Source organism: Paroedura picta, chromosome 16 (assembly GCF_049243985.1).
Source record: "Paroedura picta isolate Pp20150507F chromosome 16, Ppicta_v3.0, whole genome shotgun sequence".
Classification (NCBI taxonomy): domain Eukaryota; kingdom Metazoa; phylum Chordata; class Lepidosauria; order Squamata; family Gekkonidae; genus Paroedura; species Paroedura picta.
In genome coordinates, this window is record NC_135384.1 from 5,634,785 (window position 1) to 5,659,153 (window position 24,369).

Consider the following 24,369-nt stretch of genomic DNA (forward strand, 5'->3'; position numbering starts at 1 on the left):
CAGGACGAGGGCCTCTGGTTTTCCCTGGCATGGTAGAGGTTGCAAAGAACCACCCCTAAGCCTCTTGCCGCCCATCAGAAGTGGGCTCGCCAACTTCCAGGTGTTGGTTGTAGATCTCTCATGATTACAACCAATCTTCGGGCAACAGAGAGCCATTCCCCTGGCAAAGATGGCCGCTTTAGAAGGCGGACTTTAGAAGTCCAGCCCCCTTGGGATTACTTTGTGCAACTGGAAAATTCATCTCTCTAGTCCAGCCTTTCTCAGCCGTTCTACCATTGAGAAACCCCGGAAACATTCTTCAAGAAACCACAAAGTGGGAAGGCTGCTCTAGCCTGTCCCCTGGTCCCATTTCCAACAGAGAGTATCTTCGCCCTACACACACTTTTCCGGAAATGATCCCAGGCCAGTTTGGGTCACACTTCTATTTTTATTCTAATTATTACAAAATTAACAGAGGCGGGGAACATGAACAAAGACATGCACAGCAGGGCCCCGCCCAGTTCCCGTCGTCTGGTCCTGGCCCCTCCTCCCAGCCCCTCCTGGTCCATCCCAGCCCCCCCCCCCCCGGTCAAGCAACACTGGCCATACACAATGTCAATTCACACAACAGATGGGGAATTTGGCAGCCAGAATGGATGAGGGGCAGGGTAGACCCCCTCACTGTGGGAAGAGATGTAGACGAGCCTCTGCAACACAGAACTAGAACAGCCACCCGACACTCTGTAATTCCACCAAAATATGGCCGCTTTGCATTCTTGGCTCCAGGAAGCTCTGAGGTCTCTCTCTCCTGCTGGCTGCACATTCAGGAGGCCACACTCTCCTAAAATCAAGGGTCCCTGGCCCCTGTTTGGACCCCTTTGCATGCAAGGGCAAATGCTCCCCCTCCAAGAGGTCTCCACAACTTGCCAGTCCACCAGGAGCAGGGGAGGAGCCGTTCCGCAAGGGACGCCCTCCTTCCTCCTCCACGGACTTGGGGTCACCGTGATCCCAGCTGTCTCAGGAGCAGTAATCTAGCCTCTAATTGGGAAGGTCGTCCGTGGCAGCCGAGGGGGGCTCCTCTCCCTCTGCACTGAGCAACACCAGCTGGATGGCCTTCGGGACGTTTTCGAAGAGCGCGGCCCGGTTCTGCTGCTCGCCCTTTTTGACCCAGTGTCCGTAGATGCGGAAGGCGCAGGCGTCGATCAGCTTGCGCACACCCTTGAGCCCATAAGGGTCGGACAGCAGCAGCTCCTTGGTGACCGGCCGCACCCGCCGGTAGTTGGAGAAGATGCGGATGGAGGCCCGGACGGTCCACGCAGCCACCTGCCACAGGGAGAGGAGGGAAGAACCTTAATCCGCAGGGAGCACAGGCGGACGCCTAAGTGGAAGGCTGAGAAATGTATGAGAATTGGGTGGGGGGAAAGAGATCCCTCTCCGTGCTCTACTCTTCCCTTGGTGTTGTGGTTAAGAGCAACAGTCTCTAATCTGGAGGTCTGGGTTCGATTCTCCACTCCTCCTCATGCAGCCACCTAGGTGACCTTGGGCTAGTCACACTCCTATTAGAGCTGTTTCCGCAGAGCTCTCTCATCTCCACCTACCTCACAGAATGTTTGTTGTGGGGGGAGGCAGGAAGAAACCGTTGCTGCTAAATTTAATTTTGAATTTTTAATCTGTCTGTTACCTATTTTAAATAAATTTTACATTCAAATTTAACAATACAAACCCTTAAAACCCATTCCCACCCACAACCTGCCTGCCATGGCGACCATCTAAAGCAATAAACTCAAGGCAGAGGCTTACTCTGAATTTGTGGTAGGGGCTGAAGTGCCGGAGCTCACGGCTGCCGCAGCGCTGGAAGAACGAGTGCTGGAGCGCCTGCTCGGCTGTTAGACGCTGCGCCGGGTCCACTTGCAGCAACCGTGAGATCTGCAAGAGATAAGGTGGGAGGTTTCTCAGCTGCAGGCCACAGGGCAGACCAACGTCATTATGGGGGGGGGGGGGGAATGGCTCGGTCGAAGAGATTTGAAATGGTTTGCTGAGCCTTCCCCCCTTGAATCCCTGTAGAATCGGCTGTCCCGGAGCCCGCCATCCACGTTTCCCGTCTTACCAGGTCCTTGACTGTGTCGGACCGGTCGTCCCATTCCGGAGACCCGAACTGGTACTGCCCCTCCATGATCATCCGGAGCATCAGCATCTGCTTGCGGTGCCAGAAAGGAGGGGAGCCGGCCAGGAGGGTGAAGAAGATCACTCCGCAGGCCCAGCTTTGGAGGGGGGGGGGAGAGAACAGAGGGGTCCCTCACATGCAAAGAACAGTCAGGTGAGAGCAGCTGCCCCCGCCTAACCAGCACTGGACACGACTTGCAAAGCATCCTGGGGTCTTGACTGTCTTGGCATTTGATTTTTAAAGGATGTTGCCAACATTCTGGCTAATGGTGAAGGCAAAAGCAACAGGCCGCACCTGAGGAACTAGGCCTTGCTGGTGCCGAGTGCAGTGGAGGACTGGGCCCAGAGGAAAAGGGAAGGGGTTGCGATACCTTTAGGAACAGCCTCCTGTCTGGGCCAGATGTATATCCCATACCCTGGAACCTCCCACACAAATGGATTGCCTCTCCCTTGGCTTATCAGGGGTGTCCTGAACTCTGAGCAAACTTTTGAGGCTTCATCAGAGGTTAACCCTCCCCCCAGCCAATGTTTTTTTTTTCTTTAGAACTGCAAAGTTTGCCCCTTTCAAAATAACCCCCACACAAAATTTGCACCATCAGCAGGGTACTCGTATCACCAACTGCAGAAGGCTATTCCGAGTTTAGGATTCTCTTCCAGACACAGAGCTGGCTGACACAGTGGTGACAGATAGGCCTAGTAGGCAGAGACATACCAACCCCCCCTCAACCCTCCTCAGAATGCTGTCTGAGAGCCCTTCTTCAGCTGTTGGCTGCCAAGAAGCCCTCCTCGGCTTCCCTCCCTCCAAGGAAAGACAGAATGCCACTCACAGGTCTACCTCCTTCCCGTAGCCAGGATGAGTCTCGTCCATGGAGCACTTGAGGATCTCTGGGGCCAAGTAGCCGGGAGTTCCACAGAGCTCTGTCAGGGGATTGTGGGAACACTCAGACATTCAGAAAGCACAGCAGTCCGGCTGTTAGCAGAAGGGTCCTCAGTTGTTAAGACAGATGCGTACATGCACACACAAACCCCCAAGGCGACATGCGGGCCGTCCCCTGCAGTGCAAAACGGGCCTCCACACCCCCTCCCCGGCCTGGCCCAGCCCGTATCCCCCACCTCGCAGTTTCTCTCCCGGCTCCAGATGGCAGGAGAAGCCGAAATCGGAGAGCTTGATGTTGAGCTGATCGTCCATGAGGATGTTCTCGGGCTTGAGGTCCCGATGGAGGATATTGTTGGCATGGAGGTAGCCCACCGCCTCCAGGAGGGATCGCATGATGCACCTGCGAGAGAGGAACCAGGGCCTTATCTGCTGCGGCCCCACCCACATCAGAGGCCCACAGAAAGCAAGCGGGGGCTGGAGCAGGCGGGTTCAAATTTAATAGGAACAACCCATTACCTGGTCTCTTTCTCGCTCAGGGTCACCTTCTCGGTAAGGTAGTCAAAGAGCTCCCCGCGTCTCATCCTGCCGAGGGAACACAGGACCAGGGGTCAATCCGCTCGGAGCGGCGACAGCACAGAGTGGAGAATCGGACCGTTCCTTTCAGGGTGAGGCCCAGAGGGCTCATGACTTAAATCCGGGAGGGCTTGGGTTCAAGTCCCACCTCGGATACAGGCGTTTGGCAGCGTTATTTTCCCGGAGAGGCACATGGTGTGAAAACCGTAATTATCCACAAGTGCCCAGAAAGCAAGAAAGGTCTGTTCAGCCTGCAGAGTTTGGAAGGCCTGACGTGGACCTCTTTTCCTGACAACGACAGAAGCCCCGAAAGGCAGTTCCCCCTCCCAGCCTCACTTCCAGCTCCCTTTCTGAAGGCTGCCTCAGATGTTCCTTGGGTAACCCGGATCTTGGCGTCTGAAGAGGCCAGTGCCTGACAGTGTGCAAAAAGAAGCAGACCCCTCGCCAAAGCCAGTTCTGTGCATCAGCTATTTATTTATTGTTTTATTTCTATCCCGCCCTTTCCCAAAGACTCAGGGCAGGTTACAACCTACCGAAGACGCAGTAAAAATGCTCAGTTTAAAAAAAAATTCTGCAAAAATACAAATGTTGATCGCTCGATCTAAGACATTGACTTCTCTGTCTAAGAAGAAGAAGAAGAGTTGGTTCTTATATGCCGCTTTTCCCTACCCGAAGGAGGATCAAAGCGGCTTACAGTCGCCTTCCCATTCCTCTCCCCACAGCAGACACCCTGTGGGGTGGGTGAGGCTGAGAGAGCCCGGATATCACTGCCTGGTCAGAACAGTTTTATCAGTGCCGTGACGAGCCCAAGGTCACCCAGCTGGCTGCCTGTGGGGGAGTGCAGAATCGAACCCGGCATGCCAGATTAGAAGTCCGCACTCCTAACCACTACACCAAACTGGCTCTCTAGCTAAGCTAGGGAGGCCGATTCCCAGAGGTGCTCCTGCTTTCAAGCGGATGGCTACTTACAAGTCAAATACCAGGAACGTGAAGGTGGATGACTCGTAGGAATCTATCAGAGTAACTGGAGAAAAAAGAAAAGAGAGAGAGAGCAGGGTCTGAGGAGCTGGGGCATTGCGTTCTTCAGCACACCCGAGTCAACAAAACGGCCCCTAAGGACGGAACACGTAAGCATCAGAAGCCAGGGTCAGCCCACAAAACAATGAAGAGATGCCCAGGAAGGAGAGCAGCAACAAACACACCAGCCGCTGTTCCGCATTTGCTGTAACAGGCAAGAGGAGGAGGAGAAAAACAGGAGGAGCAAGTGGGGGTTCTTTCTACCCCACTTTGTGTCGTGGCTAAAAGCAGAGGCTTCTAATCTGGAGAGCCGGAATTAATTTGCAGAAGCCTGTTCAGAGCTACCTTAGGGATCGTATTGATTTTGCATGTCGGGGTTGCAAAGAGTCACGACTCACTGATGTAGGGGTGACCGGAGACCTGCCGCAGGATCTCGATCTCTTTGCTCGTAGACAGGCGCACCTCCTCCAGCTGCTGGGGGGTCATGCGCTCCGGGGTGAGTTCGATAATCTTCACCGCATACTCCTGGCCTGTCTGCTTGTGAATGCAGCGCCGGACCACGCTGCTCACACCCCTGCAGGGAGGCACAGATGAATAGCCGAGAGAGAGAGAGAGAATGAGAGATAGATCAAAGTTCTGAAATGTAAAAGTAACTGTTTTTTTCAGCCCCTTCACTCCATACCCCTCTTTTAAGAAAACCCATGAAAATTATTTGACGTCCCAGCCAGAAAGCAATTTATCAAAATGTAACCACAGCAGTGTTAAGTCTATGCTTCACCTTCCAATGACATCCTTGGGATCGTACTTCTGGTAAAACTCCTTCGCTCCAGCCCAGTCCGGGAGCTCGTCGTCAAGTCCCACGTCCCGGGTCATCCTGCCCCAGGAGCAGAAGGGAGGCGTAGAGAAGATCTAAAAAGCTGGGGAAGAGGAGTCCAGAGGAGACATTTTGAGCCTGGGGGTTGCGAGGGTGAGCTACTGGACTGCCTGCCCACACCGCAAGAGACGGCTGGGAAGAAACACAGCATGCCCCCTGCTGCAATTGCAAGCATCCTCAACCCGGAAAGATTGCCTCCTGCCTCCCCTGGCGTGCTCCACTTCCCGTAAACACGGGCCTCTGCTTCAGATTGTAGCCACTGCTTCTCCCCACTCCTTTTATCGTTGTCATCATTGAGTCCGGCTGCAGACCCAGCCAGGTATTTCAGGAAAAGCAACGGGCACTGCTCCAGAAATCCCGCCCAGCAGCTCTCTGGTTGAATATTATGCAATGCGTCAACACAGCAGCTCAGTGACTATTTAGGGGAAGTTGCATATAAATAAACAGTGATCGTGAGTTGCATATAAATAAAGATAAAGCTTGCATGGGCCGGGCGAGCAGCCACATTTTCCCCTGGGGGTGGAAATTTTTCCCTCTCAACTGCTTGATGACGAGGGACTGGCATTCTGCTCATGCTCAGAGATGCTCTTGCTTCCAGCACGGGGATTAGCAACACGTCCCTGGACTCAAAGCCCACCAAACCCAACCTGTCCCCCACTACGACCCCTCCCCGAGATGCACATGCGCACTGGCCCCCCAAGATCCTCACCAGGCGGCGCCTTAGCTGCGACTGAGCGGACGGCCCCGCGGCAACCGGCGACTCCCAGGCTCCGCCTTCTCCCTCTCCGATTGGCCCGTGCCGTTCCGAACACAGAAGTAAATGACGGAAACGAAGGCCAATCGGACAAAGCAAAACGGGGGGCGGGGCGGGGCGGGGTAGAGCCGAGACTGGCGAAAGCGGCGTCCAATGAAAAGAAAGCCGGGCGGTCGTTTTGGTGGTTTGGCCTGAGGTGGAAGCGACCGCTTCCTATACGCCACGAGGGAGGGGAGTGGGGCGAGAGAAATAACGGCAGAGCCAATAGAAAACCTGGAGGGCGGGTCGGTTGGCAACTGACAGACAAGTCCATCAATGGGCCGTTGGATTTGAGGAGGCGGTGCTCGGAATCCGAAGTCTGGGCAAGGCGGCAACCAATCAGGAGAGGGAAGGGAGGGGGCGTTGGGGAGAAGGGTTATTCGGGGTTTCGCAAATCGGGGAAAGGAAGGGTGAAAGGGAGGCCGCTTCCCTGTCACGTGACCACTCAGGGCTCCGCCGCGAGGCTCCAGCCACGTGACCCAAGGTGACCGGTCTGTCATTCTGGCCGCAGGATTTCACTTCCTCCCACGCATTATTTGTATCGGGCGACATCCGGTGGGCGAGGAGGACGACGGATCCCAGAAGGAGGCAAATGGAGCCCCCGACCAGCAGACGGTTTCTTCTACCTCCCCCATAGCAGAGCTGGACAACCGGTGGCTCTCCAGATGTCCAGACTACAAATCCCATGAGCCCCTGCCATTGCAGGGGCTCATGGGATTTGTTGTCTGGACATCTGGAGAGCTACACTTGATCTAGTTTCTTCCATATTCCTGCTTCCTCTTGTCCTTCCCACCCACCAGCCAGCACTACCTTTACCTGTTCCTGTTTTCAGACCCACCCACCCCAATCCTCAGTTGGCCTTAGAGTTCCAGCTGTTGTGCGGAACAGGGTTTGAACCGCAGTTGCCCCTGTAGCCCCTTCCTCTCATAATCCTCATCATGCCCTCTTCTTCCCACCCAGCAACTAATCTTCTTCCCACCCAGCAACCAATCTTTTAACTCAGGCCCCCTCCCCCATTTTCAGCTATAGCGGGGTGGCCAAACTAGCTCTCCAGATGTCCATGGACTACAATTCCCATGAGCCCTTGCTAGCACCATACAAGCATAGGCTCATGGTAATCATAGTCCATGGACATCTGGTGAACCAGTTTGCCCGCCCCTGAGTTATATGTTTTCTCTTCCTTATTTTATTCCTTGCCAGAGCTGTTTACTTCAGGGGTAGTCAACCTGTGGTCCTCCAGATGTTCATGGACTACAATTCCCATGAGTCCCTGCCAGCAAATGCCGGCAAGGGCTCATGGGAATTGTAGTCCATGAACATCTGGAGGACCACAGGTTGACTACCTCTGGTTTACTTCATTCTGTATAAGGTGGCTTAGATCCAAGGTCAGCTGACAAGCTTCCATGACAGAGTGGGGTCTTCAAACCTGCATCTTCCAGATCCTAGTCCAGGGGTAGCCAAACTGTGGCTCTCCAGCTGTCACCCCTGTCCTAGTTTGAAACTCTGTACCACTGTAACACACTAGCTTTTTTGAGGTGGTTACTGTTGAACAGAATCAAGCAGACTGTGAACTCTATGCAAGGGAAGTATATTTTAAGGACCATTAAGTATAGTAAAAAAAGACAAGCCCCCTACAAAATTCTACGGGCGATCTTCGTCCTAGTTGCAGCCTTTAATTCATGCACTTTCCCATCAATGTTGATGGGCGCGACCCAAAGCAAGTGTCAGCTCAGAAGTCCCATGTTATTCATTTGTTCCTACTCCCAGGTAAGAGTCCTTAAACTTGCAGCCTCTTGTTTTGATAAACGAAGAGCTGAGACGCAAAGCGAGAGCAAGGAGGGAAGCTGTGGCCAACCGTGGGTATGAAATCAGGTTGCCAAACTGGTCATGCGGTCAAAAGCGGCTCACGGAACAAGGGATCAAAGAGCGCACAAACACGGCAGCAATAAGTGCATCTTTTGGTGAAAGGAAAATAGCAGAGTCTCTTGCTCTTGGCTCCTGCAGTCATGTTTGGGCGTCAGAAGTCTAAATCAAGATGTCTTGGCCATCTGTGCTCCAGGCGTAATTCAAGTACACCAAGTCCTCTTACGGAAACCAAACAAGATTTATAACATTCCGCCTGGCTCTGCCTACTATCTCCGTGCTTGACAGGGAATCCTGCGCTTCATCAACAGCCCCACCCTCAACCAGAAATGGAGGAGTCTTCTGAGAGAGCGTCGCCCAGGAAGGTGCTATAAGTAGTTCCGTTTCCACACGCTCGCTTCTCCGATTTCCTCCGGGCCACAGGCTGCAGAGCGGGGCACCGAATTGCTTGATGCCATCTGAGAATAAGTCCAGCTGGGAAAGCCGTGCCAAAGACACGATTCTGGCACCAGTTCATGAAGAGCTTCACTCAGCGACTGAGAAGATGTAGGAAATGAGGATGGTTAACAGGGGCAGCAAAAGCAAGAGTGTGATCCAGACGCCAATACTTAGCCAAGACATACGCAGGGACTTCCGATACCAGTAGGCTGCTGCGTCAGGAGAATTTGCTTTCATTTTCTCCCTAGCCTGCAGGAGAGAAAGCAGAGAGGTTGGTTAGAGTAAAGTCACCCGTCGGCGCTAATTTTAAAGAATGGCCACCGTATTCAGAATTGGCTCCCGTTGGCCGAAGTTTTCTTCTGTCGCCCAGCTAAGATGCTTGGTGCTAATTGACAGAAATCTTTGACTTCTCTCGCAGGGCAGTCCTAAGCAAAGTTGTGGGTTAAGAGCCGTCATGTTGCTTCCGAGTTACTCCATTCTGAGCCCAGTGAAGTCAATGGGACTGCTTGGGAATACCTGCAGTGCTAGCGTGGTTTGTTTACACCTCGCTGTTCGGCTGCATGATCTAAGGTTCAGAGTCAATATTGAGTAAGTATTATCAATTAGAATTTTTCCATTGATAAAAAGTCTCCCAGCAGGTTTCCGTGTGACTCGAGAGGAAACATTACATAGGAACTTTGAAAATATAAAAGAGGGTAGCTGGTAGAAGAAGAGTGGGGGGGTTTTGTACCCCGCTTTTCACTCTCAAAAAGAGTCTCAAGGCAAATTACAATCACCTTCCCTTTCTCTCCCCACAACAGACACCCTGTGAGTTAGATGGGGCTGCAAGAGCTTTGAGAAAACTGTGGCTGGCCCAAAGTCACCCAAGCAGACCTCGGGAGTCTCAAGGCAGCTTATAATCTCTTTCCTTCCCTCTCCCCACAACAGATGCCCTGTGAGGTAGATGGGGCTTTGAGAGCTCTGATTGGCTCAAGGTCACCCAGCAGGCCTCATGTTTCTCAAAGTGGCTTACGATCGCCTTCCCTTCCTCTCCCTACGACAGACATTTTATGAGCCCCTGGCTCATGGGGAATAGTAGCCTATTGACATCTGGAGAGCCACAGTTTGGCCAACCCTGCTATGCATTCTCCACCATCTCCATGGGAGGGCACGTTATCATACAGACATCCATAGCTCACCTTGACTGCGTAGATGAGGGCTAGGACTCCAATGCAGGAGCAGCCACAGATGATGCCAGCGATAGCCAGGTTGCGTAGCTTGCGCGTGCGCAAAAGGAGGGACTTCTCAGCATTGCGGCTCTCTGTTGACCCCACAGTAATCATAACAGTAGTCTCGTCTCCTTCCCGCGGAAGGGTCCCGTTGCCGATCTCCATCTCTTCGGCTATCAGATCTGGAACGCAGAACCAAGGCCGCGGATGCCTTTGTTCCTCTGCCTTTAATATGGGGTGGGCGTCCGAGTCCACGCTGACAATTCCGAATTCAGCACCAGAAAGTTGTGAAGATCAATCGAGTCTTTGACACGAGTGTCCTGGATTCAGATCCTGTAAGAGTCACTTTCTCCCAGCCCGCTTCCGGCTTGTAATGTGAGCATACTGCTGCTGTCCTTCACCAGCCTCCTGTGATGAACATCTGTAGAGCCATGTGCAAAATTAGAAGCACCATATAAATGATACGGCCATTAGGTAATCTTCGTGAGTTTGAAGGCCTTCTGAATGCTTGGTTAGATCTTCCCACCTTCAGAACTGGGCTCCTCTTTTGGATTGAGAAGGAAAAACGGGTATCTGGGGAAAGAGCCACAAACTGGGAGCAGCAGCCTTCCCCACTGTCCCTCAGGAAGGTTCTCCGTTTTGTCTTCTCACCTCGGGCTGCTGAATGTTCACACACCTGGCTTCCTAGTGCCTGTTTTGGGTTGGGTCCCAGACTCTCAGTGGATGAGGTCACAGCTGCCTGGAACCAGCCCAGGAATGTGAGTTGCTCTTGTTAGTCAGTGTTAGATCATACGCTTTCATCCTACTACCTACATTCTCGTATTGGGTGGGAGTTGATTTATGTATATATTTGAAAATTCGTCAAATATTTATCAGGTGAGATGACCATATATAATCATGTCGACCTGCTCCCCCCCTCTCAAAATAGCCAATGATGGGCCTGGAAGGGGTGGGAAGGGGCCGCAAGTGGGTGTCTACACAGCTAGGCCTCCTAAGCACACTGTGCACCATCACACCATTTCTGGGGGTTCCCAAAGACTGAGAAATATTTTAGAGGTTTCTCAACGGTATAAACGTCATGAGTCAGACCTTTTGGTCTTTCTGCCCTACAGTTGGTTTTAATGGAGCAGTCGTATCTTCTATCCCGTGCATCTGTACTACAAGCCCCAAGGGGGTTGAATTAGATTTATGCACTCACGGTAGGGGGCCAGCTGCTCAAGGGCTCTCGAAAGACACTGCTGTTGCTTTGTAAATCCTTACAGCTGCAGTAGCAAGACCTCTTTACACATCTAATTCTTACCCCGACTCTCCCCATGGTCCAATAAGATATCCAGGAACCCGAAGCCCTGCTTCTAAGCAAGCCTGCTTGAAATCACGGACAAAACATCACAAATATTGAGGTTCTGTATCAATCCAGTTGTTACACAGCACTCCTTTCCAACCTTAGATATTAAGGGTCTGGGGGCCCACAGGCGCTGAGGAATCTCCTGACATGAATGTAGACCGAAAAGCAGTGCCAAGATTCTGGATCGGCTATCAAGCAATCCCACTTCAACCACCAGAAAAATTACATACCTTCAAAGCATTTCTGTAGATGAAGAATGGGAAATTTAATGAGGCGGTTTCCCCCATACGGCCATTGCAGTATCCCCAGTCGCTTTCCCAATTCCTGCATATCATCAATGTTAATCCCCTGGATGGTCTTCTGCAGCAGTGTCTCTACATGACACCCCAGCAAGAGGACCTTCTTACATTCTGGGACATCTAGAGGAAATGCTCACTCTCTAAAAGGGCTACAGATTCAGCCTCATTCCAATGACAACAACAAAGTTTCAGAGCTGAGTAACAGACCTCAAGACTTTGCAATTAAGCAACTGTTTAACTAGGGCAAACCAGCCTGACCAACCAATGTGTCTCCCCCTCCCCCAGTAACGGCACCTGTGTTCCCTTTGTCCAGCTGCTTGTCTCTTATAAACTGAAATGTACACAGGACAGAGCATGGGAAGAAACTGTGGCTCTCCTCATGTCCATGGACTACAATACCCATGAGCCTCTGCCATCATGCTGGCCAAAGGCTCATGGGAATTGTAGTCCATGGACATCTATTGACCTCTCCTTACATAGATTATGAACTAAAGGTGGGATTGTCAAATCACAGCTGCTTTATGGCAACCTGACCAGGTTTTCAAGGCAAGAGATGAACAGGGGTGGTTTGTCCCAGTTGCTGGGCTCTGTTTTGTGACCCTGGATTCCGTTGGTGACCTCTCACCCAAGTCCTAACCAGGGCTGACCCCCCTTTGCTTCATTGGGCTAGTCTGGGCCAGCCAAAGGAAGGGTGGGGTTGGCACTCCCATTCGTGGAATACGGTGGCTGGTTCCTTGCTTCTGAGAAAGTGCCCAGCCTTTGCTCAGGTCGCCTTTCTGATTAACAAAGGAAGCGCCACGAACGTTTTGATTCCGCTCTGCACCCAAAGTTGTTTACGGTAGGCAGCAACAATGCAGGCTATCAAAAAGAAAGCCTTCCTTCTCCGAGAACAGGTCCAGCCAAAACCAAACAAGGACACACCTCGAACGTAACGCTGCCAAATTTTTCACGCACGACACCCACTGGGAGGCAATGCCAAGGGCGGCTGGGGAACTGGTTTGCCCGCATTCTTGTAGCCAGCCTGGAAAACCAAGGCGATTGCTCCGTCTGTTAACACTTGACCGCCCTTTTAATGAGCCTTCCACGGTAGTCTTGGATCCACTACACGAAAAACTTCTCAGACTAGGAAACTTTCCACCAAGGCTGCACAGACCATTCCTTATGTCCCTTCCTTAGTGCTCAAAGCAGCTGAGGAGCCCAACAAACCTTCCCTCAATTCCCGTGCTCAGGGGTATTTTGTCCCCCACCTTCTCAGGGAGAGGAGGCTGGCCTTATGTTTGTAGGGGCAGATAGAATCTCTCTCCTGGCCTCTCCCTGGCACAGGACAAAGCAGCACAACTGCTTTGTTACTCAACGGTCAGGTCATCCTTTATCACAAATTCCGCCAAGTCTTTTAAAGACACAAAAGGAACGTGGCACAGCGGCCGGAATGACTCTTCCTCCCTTAGCAGGCTGTTCGGAAAGGCAGAGGGGACTGAGAGAGCCTTCCTCTCCCCAGAGTATTAAGCCAGCAAGGAACTCAGCCCTGCCCCTTGAAGAGGAGACGGTAAAGGCCTCGAATGAATTAAGAATGACCTCAACTCCCGTCACCCAGATTCATTTGTGTGCCCCTCAGCGGGTGAGGGAGAAAGAGTCCCTTGGTCTGCAGCCCAGCTGGGGCAGAGGCCACGCGCAAAGAAAAGGGGAGCGAGGAAAAGCGGGCACGGCAGCCCCACCTGCGACAAAAGACACGACAGGCTTGTTTGGTGTGCTGTTGGTTTTTCTTTTTTTTTTTAACACTTTATTCATAGCATTATTCTGAAGAAAGATTACATCGGTCTTCTGTACAAGTTCTGAACATGCTTCAGTAGGAAAGACAGCTCCATGGGAACACCTCCCCCTCCACCCCAACGGCACCCCCTCCCCAAAACCAGAGAACCACTGCCGCCCCTTCGTCCCACTGCGGTGGGGGAGGGGAGGGAACGTTGTGCTCCCCTATACAAAATAACCTTTGCATAGATTATGTTCAAAAGAACCTATTTTACAATGAGAGCTGTACACCGAGGAAGGGGGTGGGCAAGGAGAGGAAAGGGGAGAGGGATTAGAGCCAACCGAGATACCCACCGAGTCCTTGGAGTAGGCAGACTGCAAATTACATCATTAAAAATAAGTTTTCTCCTGGTGCCTGTGAAGGTCTGTGTTGTGTGAGTGTGTGTGTGTGTGGGGTAACACAAGCAGTGGAGGCACCACCTTCCCTGCGGGGCGGCCTCGCACCTCACTTTGAGGTGTCTGCTCGCCCACTGCTGGGCTTTGAGGGGGCTCCAAGCTGAGAACGGAATAAGCAGGGGGAGAACAACCCCGGGGAAGGGGGTGGGAGAGCCAGCATTTGGTCACCGTCATTTAAAAACCAACCCAAAACTATTAAAAAAGTAAGAGCTAGCCATGTTATAAATCAGGAGGCATCCCCTGTGTTACTTTTGGGGTGGAGAGGGAGATGGGGGCAGGAGATGAGAAGAGGGCCAGGCAAGCTAACCCCCCAAAGGCGACCATCCAGGGGATGCAAGTGCCAAGAAGCCCAAAATGGTACTCAACCGGCTGGAGCAGTCAGGGACGGTGTGAGCCCTGTAGTGTAGCTCTAGGGGCTGCTTCCCCCTCCCCAATCAGGAAAGGCGCAGAATTCATTGAGAAAGTGCTGGCCAGGCCGCCTCCCGCAGGGACAGAGCAGCGGAGCGGCATACCCAGGCAGCGAGACTTCAGCAGGAGTGCCCCTTGCCCCACACAGGGAGCCACCGGGAATGAAGTGTGCTCACTGTCCTCCATTCAAGTAGTATTCTAACAGTCAAGTCTGGAATGCAGGGAGCCGTGTGGGTAGACTTGAGCCCCATCTGCCGCCCCCGTGTAAAGGGGAGGAGTAAGAGCAAGGGGAGGGTGGAGGCTAAATCTGCTTCAGAGATGTGCAGGGGAAGGGACGGCCACCGAGCCACCCCCTGCAAAGAAGTTACGTCAGAACTTCTCGCAATGTGGTCACGTCTTAGGCTTGCGGCCTCTGTTACTTAGCGAAGAGGTCAGCTGAGTGGCCGGGGAGGTGGCAGTGGAAGGAACGCCAGCGGGTGCCCCTGCCGAGGTGGATGCAGAAGGTGGGCCGGCTTTCCGTGTGGGGATCGGGGAGGAGGCCGGACAGGAGCTCTCGGAGGGCTTGGCCGCGCTACGGAGAATGCGGTCGGCCAGCCCCCCGCGGTGCCGCTGGCCCCTCCCTCTGCCACGTCCCCCTCCCGATTCGCAGCACTGACGCTTGGCCTGCCGGACACTTTTGTTACCGCTCGACTCAGAAGACGATCGCAGGGAGGACTCCGACTCCCCGCCTTCCTGCTCGGAGGTGGCTTGGGGGACAGGCGACTTGCTGCTGTTGCTCGCCCGGCTCCCTCCCAAGGAGCAGCGCCGCTTCCGTCGCTGGGTCTCCCGCTCCAGCGGTGGAACCAGGCTCCCGGGCCGGAGACGTGTGGAACGGGAGGGGGTGTCGCTCGAAGGCTGTTCTCCGGTGCTGCTCTCTGCCGACGAAGGGCCCTCGCCAACCAGGTGCTTCGGGGAAGGCTGCGCTAAACCCTCACTGCCCGAGTCCGGCTTTTCCTCACGCTTGAGCAGAGCCAGCCTGGTCAGCGGCCGAGCCTCCTCGCCCTCCGAGGAGCTCTGGTTGACCCGAGGCAGCGCCGGGCCCAGCTCGTCCTTCCTCCTTCGCCTCCGCCGCTTGCGAACTGGAGGAGCTGGGGCCTGCTTCTCCACGGAGGCCTCTGGGTCTGAGGCTGAAGGTGGGGGCTGTGCCGTCTCCGCAGAGGAAGAAGGCGAGTTCTTCGGGGGCCGACCCCGTTTCCGCTTGGGTGGCGTTTCTGCTGTTGGGGGAGTACGGGCAGTCTGGGGTGGGGGGCGTGGCGGAGAAGGCAGTCCCTGACCCTCTGAGGAAGGCTGTGCAGTAGGTGGACCAGCGAGTAGTTCGCGCACTTCGGTAGATGACTTGGAAAAAGGTTTTGGAGGCCTGGCCACTGACTCTTTTGCCTTAGAAGATTTGGAGGCGAGTTTGGGATGAGTGGTCATGCGGTTGCGCCCCTTCAGGGAGGTTTTTGACATGGAAGGAGACTTGGGATGAACGCCTGCCTGTTTGTGACCCCGAGGTGATGCTTCTGCCACCGGGGCATGCCCAACAGGTGTGTTCGGCTGCTCTGACACCTTAGAGGGTAGCTCTGTGACCAGAGGTTTTATCGTTGTGGCTTGGGGTGTGTAGGAAGCCAGCGGCTTGGGCGGTGTGATGGGGGGTTCCCGTATCTTAGGGGGCCGGCCACGCCTGCGCTTTTCTACATGGGAGTCATTCTTCTTACTCCGAACCTTCTTCTTGGAAGACTCCCTCTTGGCAGAGATTGTCTTGGCTGTCTTTTTCTCCAAAGCCTTGTTTGGGGGGTGGGCTTCGGGACCCTTCTTCTCCAGTGCCTTGCTTTGGGGGCTGTTTTCCAGGGCCGGTTCAAGGCAGGACTGGGGCACAGGCAACCCCGAACTCTGGTGCTCGGGGCACTTGTTCTTGGGGGGGCGTCCTCGTTTGCGTTTGACAGGCTCAGCGGAAGCATTCACAAGAAGCTCTTCTCTCGAGCCCCCATCTCTCTCCTTGGCCGCCGCCCGGCTCTCCAGCTCAATCCTCCGACGGGCGGGTAAGTCGCGGAGCAGAGGCAAGTCCTTGCCAGAAGGGGACGTTTCTGGCTCTGACACACTCGGGGTTGAGCTGTTGCTGGGACTCAACATGGGGCTGCTGGCAGCCTCGAGTCTGCGCATGCGGTTGCGCCGCCGCCGGATCAGCTCTTTCTCCTCCACCACGGTGACCAAACGGCCGGGCAACTTGCGCAAGACTTTGGCAGCGGGGCCATCTTTGCCCTGGCCGCTCTTGAGGATCAGGACATCCGCACTGGTTCGCCGGCGGGGCGCTCTGGCGGGCGAAGGATTCTCATCCGACAACAGAGGCCCTGGGGAGATGGCAGCGGCAGCCGACAGACTCTCTCGTACAGCGGCCGCCTCTGCGCAGCTCGCTGGAACCTCCGCTGCTTTGCCTTGCAGCTCAGCCCCAGGCAGGGACTTCCCTGCCACCCCGTGGCCCTGCCTGGGCGACTGCTTCAGGCTGTTGGCGTCACCGCTTGCTGGATCGCAGGTTGGCAGCGAAGTCTCCGGAGGCGACATTTTAGGCTTGGGCTCATTCAGGGAGTTTGGAACGGAACAAGGCAAGCTGCCGGTTCTGGGAGGCTGCTCCAACCCATTTTGTTCTTTAACACAAGGCAGGATTTCCAGGGGAGGGAGACAACCAGCAGCTGCTACGGAACGGGCCGGGGAAGTCAGCACAGGCACTTCAGCCCTGAAGGCTTCGCTAACGGACTCGGGGGTTGCTCTGTCTGGGTTTCCCCCAGGGGTGTCCTCTGAGCTTTGAGAGAGGGCCCCCCCAGACACCGTCCTAGCCACGCTGTCCAAAGGACTTCTCTCCTGAGGATCCTGCTTGGGTACGTCATCCTCAGAGGTCAGCGTATCTTGCTGATCCACAGCGCTGCCTTTAACGGTTTCTTCCTCTGGCCTGGGCAAGCGCTCCTCCTGCACTCCACACGCATCCTCTCGTTTGCTGGCACAGCGTAGTGAAGTGACTGGGCCCGCGGCCTTCTCTGTGTCAGCTGCTGCCTGGATCCGCAGTAGCTTCTCGGCAGTCGCTGGGCTTTCCTGTGCCAGACACGCCGCTAGCGCAACACTCGAGGCATCCTTGGAGGCTTGCGATTCAAAGGAGGAGAGACGGCACGGGGACGCTCCTCCTTCTTTCGGCTCTCTTAGGTCTGCTTTTAATCTGGACGCTTCTCTGTCAAGTCCCTGTGAGTGCAGCTGGAGGACCTGTGCCTCCGGGGTTGGCGCCTCAGGCCTAGAGGTGCTGCTCGGGAGTTTATCCAGCCCAGCAGATTTCTCAGGCTTCTGCTGACCAAGCCTTGGAACTTTCTCCACACTGGCATCTGGTCTCTGTGAGGTACCACGGGGCAGCCTGTCACCTGCTGGCTGAGCTCCTCTTGGCATCCTATCCCCAGCAGCGCCTAGATCGGGCTTGGGGGGAGTCACTCGAAGGGACTTCTCCCCAGCAGGGGAGGTGTCTGTCCTGTGCGGATTAGTTCTCAAAACCCTGTCACTGGAAGCGAGCGCCTCCGTTCGGCATGGGGCTGTTTTCTGCAGCCTCTCCCCAGGGCCTGGGGGCTTTGTCCATAGCTCCTCTCGGCGAACCGTGGTCCTCCGGGCGTGCGGGGCAGGATGCGCTGGCGTCTCATCCCGCACCAACTCCCTCCGGACGGCGGCACCGCGGGTGTGCTGGGCCACCTGAGGCAGGCTGTCCTCCTCCTCCTCAGCCGCCGTCCGGGAATGTCGGAGGTTGGGCAACCTCCCTTGGGGGGACTCTGCATCTCCGCCGTCCCCGTCTCGCAGCATTTGGCGTGTGCTGCGCAGCCTCTCGCTGGCGCGGGTGCCTGTCCTTTCGGAGCCCGCGCGGCCGGAGCCCTTGCCCTTCTTGCTCTTCTTGCTGGGGGCTTCCTCGGCCAGCAAGCTCTCGTCTTCGTCCTCCGGCAGCTTGAAGACCACTTCATCTTTCGCCTGGTCGATGTCTTTGCGGGCGGCTTCCACCTGTTCCTAAGGACGGCAGAGGAAAGGGCTGGTTGAGCGAGAGGCATGAAGACTGCTTACAGTGGTTGTGACAAATGGTGCCAAGTTAGGCTAGAGGGTCGATTTGGACTGTCCCGGGCCCCCTCAAAGAGCCGGGTTCTGAGGTCCATGCTGCTCAAGCATCCAACCCCAATACTCCTTCCCTTCCCACCAACTGGAGCGCCTGCTCTACCGGTTGAGAAGGCGGTTTTCAACCCTGAGTGTCATCCCCATGATAGGTCGAGAGTCCAGAGACTTGGGACTCCCAACAGCCGGAGTGATGGTTGCTATGTGGCTGTCCCAAAAGTTGCATCAGATTGAGCAGCTGATCAACTTGGAACCGGAAGAGGACACAGCCGGCCACGAGGTCCCTGCAGCTGCCCTTGCCTAACGAGACCGGAATTTACCTCTGCCTGTTTCAGTTCCTCTCGACTAATGTCCTCCAGAGATGCCTCCAGGAAGTTCATGGCGTAGCGTTCAATGGGAGTGAGCTACAGGGCGAAACTGAAAGTCAGGTGGGGGTCTGGCGGGAAAGGGAGGGGCAGGTCAGATGGCCAGAACACCCAAGGCGTCGATAAGTCCGGGCTTTAAGGCAGCCAGCCAGGAAATGGGTTTTGCCGTAAACCAACCAGGATGTTCAATGAACACGATCTCAAGGAGCAGGCGGGGAAAGGCCTTGAGACCTCATCCAATTTTTCACATTTTGGGACCTTGGAGAACTGCTGCGAATCATGCAGACAGCACTGGCCAACTGCTCATTTCCTTTAAGCATAAGACAGAACGGGACTACCGTTTTGCCAAGGGACAAACAAGCTTGTGTACCTGTTCTACCAGTGAGGCAATTTCCTGCTCCGCCCTTGACATCTCCTCTTCCTCTTCCCTGCTGGGTCTGTCTTCTGCATCCAAAGGGATGTTCTCATTGAACTCTGCCAGTTCAGCCACTTGCTCTGCCTTGGCTTGGGTGGCTGCTCGGATGTCCTCGGGGTCCTCTGCTCGGCACAGAGCCTGTGAGCCAGAGACATCCAGCCAGGGGTGAGTCACAAAGACTCCAGACTCAGGAGAGCAGAAGTCCGCTCATGGACATGGTGTCCGGGGGTGGTGGGGGTGCTTACCTGCTCCAGAATCTGAGCCTGCTTGGTGGCCATGGGGTCTTCTTCCTCCTCCTGGGCTGGAGGGGGGGCCTCCCCTTCTTTTTTGCCCGGTTCATCCAGTGGCATGTCAAACAGATCACGGATGGTTTGCTGAGAGGCACAATAGAGGTGAGTGAGGTTACGAATGGATGGCAGCCTGGGAGCTGCTGATTCCTAACACACACATCTGATGAGTGATGCTCTTGCCTATGGGATTCCTCTGTGCAGCGAACCCATTTATCCCTATCATGGATCTCCCCCATAACAAATGAATGCTGCTATCTGTCTGTATTCCCCCTTCAAGATGTCTCAAGAAGCTTCAAAGACACATCAGTGCAACACCAACGATCCAATGGGCCGCACCAAATGCAGCCTGGCACTCGGGCACTACAGCCGTCACACTTCACTACGTTTACCTGCTTGAAATATGCTGTGGTGAAGTTGCCCCCCTCAATGGCCATATCTCCCAGCATCCTCTTCTGATTGGCCTTCTTCAGGATATTTTCCTCCACTGTCCTTTCGCTGATCAATCTGAAAAGGCAATAAAAGAGTCCACTCACATGACCGCTTGGGAATATAACCTCTACTCAGGGGTGGCCAAACTGTGGCTCTCCAGATGGCCCTGGACTACAATTCCCATGATGCCCTGCCATCAATAGCCCATGGGAATTGTAGTCCATGGACACCCAGAAAGCCAGTTTGGCTGCCCCTGGTCTACAGTATGGAACCACTCCCACCCACAGTCACATACTTTAAGCCTCCCATTGGTAGCAAGGCCTGCCTTCTCCGCCGTGGTTGCCCTACTCTCTCAGTCCCTGGCACAGGGAGCCCAGCTAACCTGTAGATGTGAACATCCCGCGTCTGCCCAATACGGTGGCAGCGGTCTTGGGCCTGGGCATCCATGGTGGGGTTCCAGTCGCTATCATAGAACACCACGGTGTCGGCGCCTGTCAGGTTCACCCCCACGCCTCCACTGCGCGTCGACAAGATGAAGCAGAAGATGCGCTTGTCTGCGTTGAACCGCTCCATCAGTGCCTGCCACGGTGGGAGGAGGACGCACTTAGCAAGTCACCCAGGTACCCAGCACAGGAGCGACAATTCATTTAACTCTGCAATGCAGAAAACTAATTCCTACAATCAAAAGGACAGGATGGACTTCCTTCGCTCTTCTCCCCTCTCATGGCCATTCTGCACTTCTTCTTTCCATCATACCTCCTGTCATCAAACAGCCCTCTGCCAAAGGCAACAGAAGTACTCAAAAACTTTAGGCTAGATGCCCCAATGGGCGGGCCATAAGCGCTTGTACACTTTATTCTGGATGCCGTTTCTCCTTGGATTCTCAGTTCGGATTCTTGATGCAAACTTTTACAGCTTTGACTCTCAAAAACCCTCGGAATATCGCAAGGAAGAGCAAGCCACCAGCACCTACCTGCCGCTGCTCCACACGAGTGCTCCCGTCCAACCGCAGGTAGATATGCCCATGGTAATTGAGGAACTGCTCCAGCACGTCCAACATGCGAGTCATCTGGGTGAAGATGAGGACTCGATGGGCTCCAGCTTTAAGTTGCCGCAGCAACACGTCCAACGTCTGCAGCTTCCCTGTGGGGGTGGGGGGGGGAGCAGAGAAAGAAACTGCAAACAAGCCACCAGCATTGGTGGTTAGGGTTAAGGCGCAATTCCCCTTTTCCTGACAGTATGGCCTGGCCTTTCCTGGGCAGCCCCTCCACTCCAGCCCCGCAGCACCTACCACAGTCGTATTGGATGAGGCGGAGGTCCGGGAACTGAGTCCTCATGTTGCAGACAATGCGATGCAGGCAGCGGGCCCGGGAGGAGAGCTCTTGACGCAGAGTCTCCTTGAAGACGGCCTGCTGGAGCAGGAGCGATGGGGGCGGGTGAGAGGTGTGCATGGTGATGGCAGGAGCCTCCACAGGAGGCATAACGAAAATGAACCTGCAGAGAGAAGGAAGGGAGATTCCAGGCCACCTCGGGAGACCAGGGAGGCAGCGTGGTCGGTGGGCTTCCCCTGAGGGAATGGGATCAATTCAGAACGGCCAAAGGTAATGCTACAGCCTCTCTTTAACACGCCCCCCCACACACACCCCTCAGTCTCGCAGGGAAAAGGTTACCTCTCTATGATGTCTGTCAGTTGCCCGATGCGGTGCTGGGGTATCAGGATCGCCTGAGCCAAGGTCTCTGACCGCTGCCAGTAAGCTGCGAGGCTCTGGGGATCCCTCTGTACTTGAGCTGCAAAGCAGTGGGCATAGCTGGCGCCCCTCCAGCCCTTCGGTTCTACATCCCGAGCTGCTACCTCTTGCCCATCGCTCTCTGCCTCCTCCTCGTTCCTCCACGAGGCAGGCGCAGGGGGGAAGAGTGTACAGAAGCGTAGCACCTCCACGCCGTAGATGGGCGCGAGGTTGCAGTGCTGCTCGTTGAGGCGGAAGAGCCGGTCCAGGCGCTCCTCCTTCTGCTTCTTCCGCTTATCTTCAAGTGATTCCTTCAAGCCAAGGGAACGAAGACCAGTCAGGCTAAAGTACGGCCCAGGCCCCCACTCCTACGGCAAGTCTTGCGCGTTTGTACCATCCGTCCTCCACAGCAGTCGACCATTTCCCATCAGAGTCCCAATCCCTAGCCGATCAACTCACCAGATAGAAGGGAGATCGAGGCGGGGGAGGTGGCTGCCGCCTCGGCCGTGGGGCGAGGATCGATGAAGGAGGAGGGGGAGTGGGTGTTGTGGAGCGCAGCACAAGCATCTCTGGTTCTTCCCTGGGCACTGGGCTTGAGCTGGTCTGGGGAGCCATGGAAGGAGAGGCGCTGACAGCAACAGTGCCAGCTGGCGAGAGAGCGAATGGAGCCCCGGTGGAAGGCAGGGAAGCTGCCACTGGAAAGAAAACAGAGGCATTTGTGCAAGGCAGGCATGGGGCAGAAGAAGTCACAAGGGACCTGGTTTTGTGGACTCCCAGAAATTGGAAGCCGGTTCCTGGAAGCTGGCCTCCGTGGCCAGCTCTGCGAATACGCAAATCCCAGGTGTGAATGCACAGAAGTCACAAAGGTGAACTGGAAATGATTTCCCACTCCTAGAGTCTGCTCAGAAACACCAAGCCCTCCATGGGATGGCAGGAGACATACTTACTCATCTGTTGTTCCATGCTGGGGTTTGGCGCCTGTAGCATTCGCAGAGTGGGCCTCACAAGGGCTTGCAGGGGAGCTGGTGCGGACGGGCGCGCCGGCATCTGCGGCTGAGTGGGCATCCTGACAGGAGGCATGGGATTGATGGGTAGCGGGGCTCTTTGGGCCATCAGAGATGCCGGAAGGCCGGGCAAAGCAGCAGCGGTTGTTGGTGTGGCAGGGCGCAAGGGTGGCTGCTGTGGGCCAGGAGAAGGGGACACCAGCCCGTCTCGAGGAGCCTGTCGCACGACTATCTTCACCACGCCAGAGCTGTTCACGGCTGAGGAGGGCACTACTGAGACAATGGCAGAGAGGAGACGTTGCACACTAAGCTTGGCTCTCTCGCAAAACACTCTTCTTTCCTTATTATTGCTACTCTAGGAACATGGGATCAAGAAGAGTTCACGACAGGCGTTCCCCCATATGGTGCCCCTTCTGGAGCCCACCAAGTGTCTTTAGGAACTGGGCAGGGACAGAAGGTGGTTTGCCTAGCAGAGATTCTGACTGGCCAATATGGATCTGATTGCCAGTGCGGAAAAAGCTGCTTCATCAGCAGATGCCCTGCAGCACACGGATCTTCACTGTCCTACTGAAAGTAACCTTGTGTGTACCAGTAAATATTTGAAAATACATGTTCATTTTAAAGGCATTTTGCTAAGCTTGGTGGAATGAGCTCCTGGAAGAGATCAGAGCCCTGCCAGAGCTAACACAATTTCACAGGGACTGTTAAACACAGCTCTTCCACCAAGCTTTTGGTTGGAGCCAATGAGCTGATAACATCTCCTGGGACCCCTAGATCCACCCCCCCACACACATACCTGATATGCCCACTAAATACATTGCAAGGCTATTCCCAATCCAGCCAAGCTGTTAAATAGTAGTTACATGCTATGTTAAATGGTTAACCGTTTGAAAATGTTTATTCAATTTACAAAGTGACTTTCAAAGTGCTGTATTTCATATTGCAATGGAAACTGTACACTATCCTGTGTTGCAAACCGCCCTGAACCGCAAGGGAGGGTGGTATAAAAATGCAACCAATCAATAATCAATAAGAACTTCTGTCTGGAATACTGAAGAGTTACTATTAAAGTGATGCATAATTTGAGGTTTGGCTCTGCTCCTTGTGGCAGTCATTTTGTGGGTGGCTCTATCTCCTAGAGTAGCCTTTAAAAAAAAAAAAAAGGCTACATTCTCCACCCTATGTCAAATTCCAAAAATGCCACAGGCTCAGAAAGGCCGATGACCTTTTAATAAGGAAAAGAGTTACCCAAAAGTTGGGAGCATCGGCAAGCCACAGTTCTCATCATTCTCACCAAACACTTGAGGAAATTATTTGAAAAGGTCAACAAGAGCAAGGCAGAAGGCTCACACACAAAAGCAAAAGAAATGGAGGGAGGGCATTGAATAATGGAATAAACGGAGCGAGAAAATAAGAGTTTGAGGCATAGGTTTACTAACCCAGAAGTCCTGCCCCCTAGCACCTCAACCCACTGGACCACTTTCCCCTGCGAGAGCCATTGATTTTTTTTTTTGGGGGGGGGGGATCCAGGAATCCCAGTTTTCCAGCTCTGGTGATCACCAACCTTGGGTGGCAGCAATGGGGACGCTGATGGTTGCCGTAGAAGCAACAGCTGCAGCAGCCGTGGTGGTAGCTGGGCCGGGCAGAATGGAGGGTGGCTGATGGCCTGGCACAGCCTGCACTCCAACAGGGGACTGCCCTCCCTGCTGGGCCATGGCCTGGATCAATGCCACCTGTGCCGGCTGGCTGATGATGTGGTGCTGCCCCCCAGCAGATAACAGGTGAACTACATTCCCTAGAAGAAAAGGGGGAAGAGGAGGAAGAGAGGGAATGGCCAGCTCAATCACCAGTCTGGACGCTGGGTGGTGGCAATGCTCCAGATGCCTATGTAAGCCCTCCTGCTGGGATCCCACCAAGGAGCTGGTAGTCCTCTATGCTAGGCAAGGCTTTG

At 54.5% G+C, this 24,369-nt stretch overlaps 3 protein-coding genes across 11 annotated transcripts in view; all 3 read right to left on the reverse strand.

Annotated features, from left to right (window-relative positions):
* Positions 1-567: 567 nt before the first annotated feature.
* On the reverse strand, positions 568-6,365 carry PHKG2 (phosphorylase kinase catalytic subunit gamma 2). The gene is made up of 10 exons (XM_077314637.1): positions 6,193-6,365; positions 5,388-5,526; positions 5,008-5,183; positions 4,562-4,616; positions 3,536-3,601; positions 3,256-3,419; positions 2,970-3,060; positions 2,087-2,240; positions 1,780-1,905; positions 568-1,302 (listed from the first exon to the last, which is right to left on the reverse strand). Exons 2-10 carry the CDS (start codon positions 5,480-5,482, stop codon positions 1,018-1,020), a joined length of 1,212 nt encoding a protein of 403 aa, XP_077170752.1. The 5' UTR covers positions 5,483-5,526; positions 6,193-6,365; the 3' UTR covers positions 568-1,017.
* A 1,483-nt stretch (positions 6,366-7,848) lies between these two features.
* TMEM265 (transmembrane protein 265) lies at positions 7,849-11,343 on the reverse strand. The gene is made up of 2 exons (XM_077314782.1): positions 9,756-11,343; positions 7,849-8,826 (listed from the first exon to the last, which is right to left on the reverse strand). The coding sequence occupies exons 1-2, from the start codon at positions 9,948-9,950 to the stop codon at positions 8,665-8,667; spliced, it is 357 nt and encodes a 118-aa protein (XP_077170897.1). The 5' UTR covers positions 9,951-11,343; the 3' UTR covers positions 7,849-8,664.
* Positions 11,344-13,906: 2,563 nt separating this feature from the next.
* SRCAP (Snf2 related CREBBP activator protein) overlaps positions 13,907-24,369 on the reverse strand; it is a 31,768-nt gene continuing 21,305 nt past the window's right edge. For 5 of the 9 annotated variants that reach the window (XM_077314504.1, XM_077314500.1, XM_077314502.1 and 2 more), the window contains 12 exons: positions 23,983-24,213; positions 22,362-22,691; positions 21,874-22,109; positions 21,358-21,725; positions 20,979-21,181; positions 20,661-20,830; positions 20,070-20,266; positions 19,648-19,762; positions 19,214-19,342; positions 18,924-19,106; positions 18,509-18,592; positions 13,907-18,089 (listed from right to left, as the gene is read on the reverse strand). In XM_077314504.1, coding sequence (XP_077170619.1) covers positions 14,433-18,089; positions 18,509-18,592; positions 18,924-19,106; positions 19,214-19,342; positions 19,648-19,762; positions 20,070-20,266; positions 20,661-20,830; positions 20,979-21,181; positions 21,358-21,725; positions 21,874-22,109; positions 22,362-22,691; positions 23,983-24,213 — 5,903 coding nt within the window. In that variant the 3' untranslated portion in view covers positions 13,907-14,432. The remainder of the gene's footprint in view (positions 18,090-18,508; positions 18,593-18,923; positions 19,107-19,213; positions 19,343-19,647; positions 19,763-20,069; positions 20,267-20,660; positions 20,831-20,978; positions 21,182-21,357; positions 21,726-21,873; positions 22,110-22,361; positions 22,692-23,982; positions 24,214-24,369) is intronic. The other 4 variants (XM_077314508.1, XM_077314501.1, XM_077314506.1 and 1 more) reach the window with 3 other exon arrangements.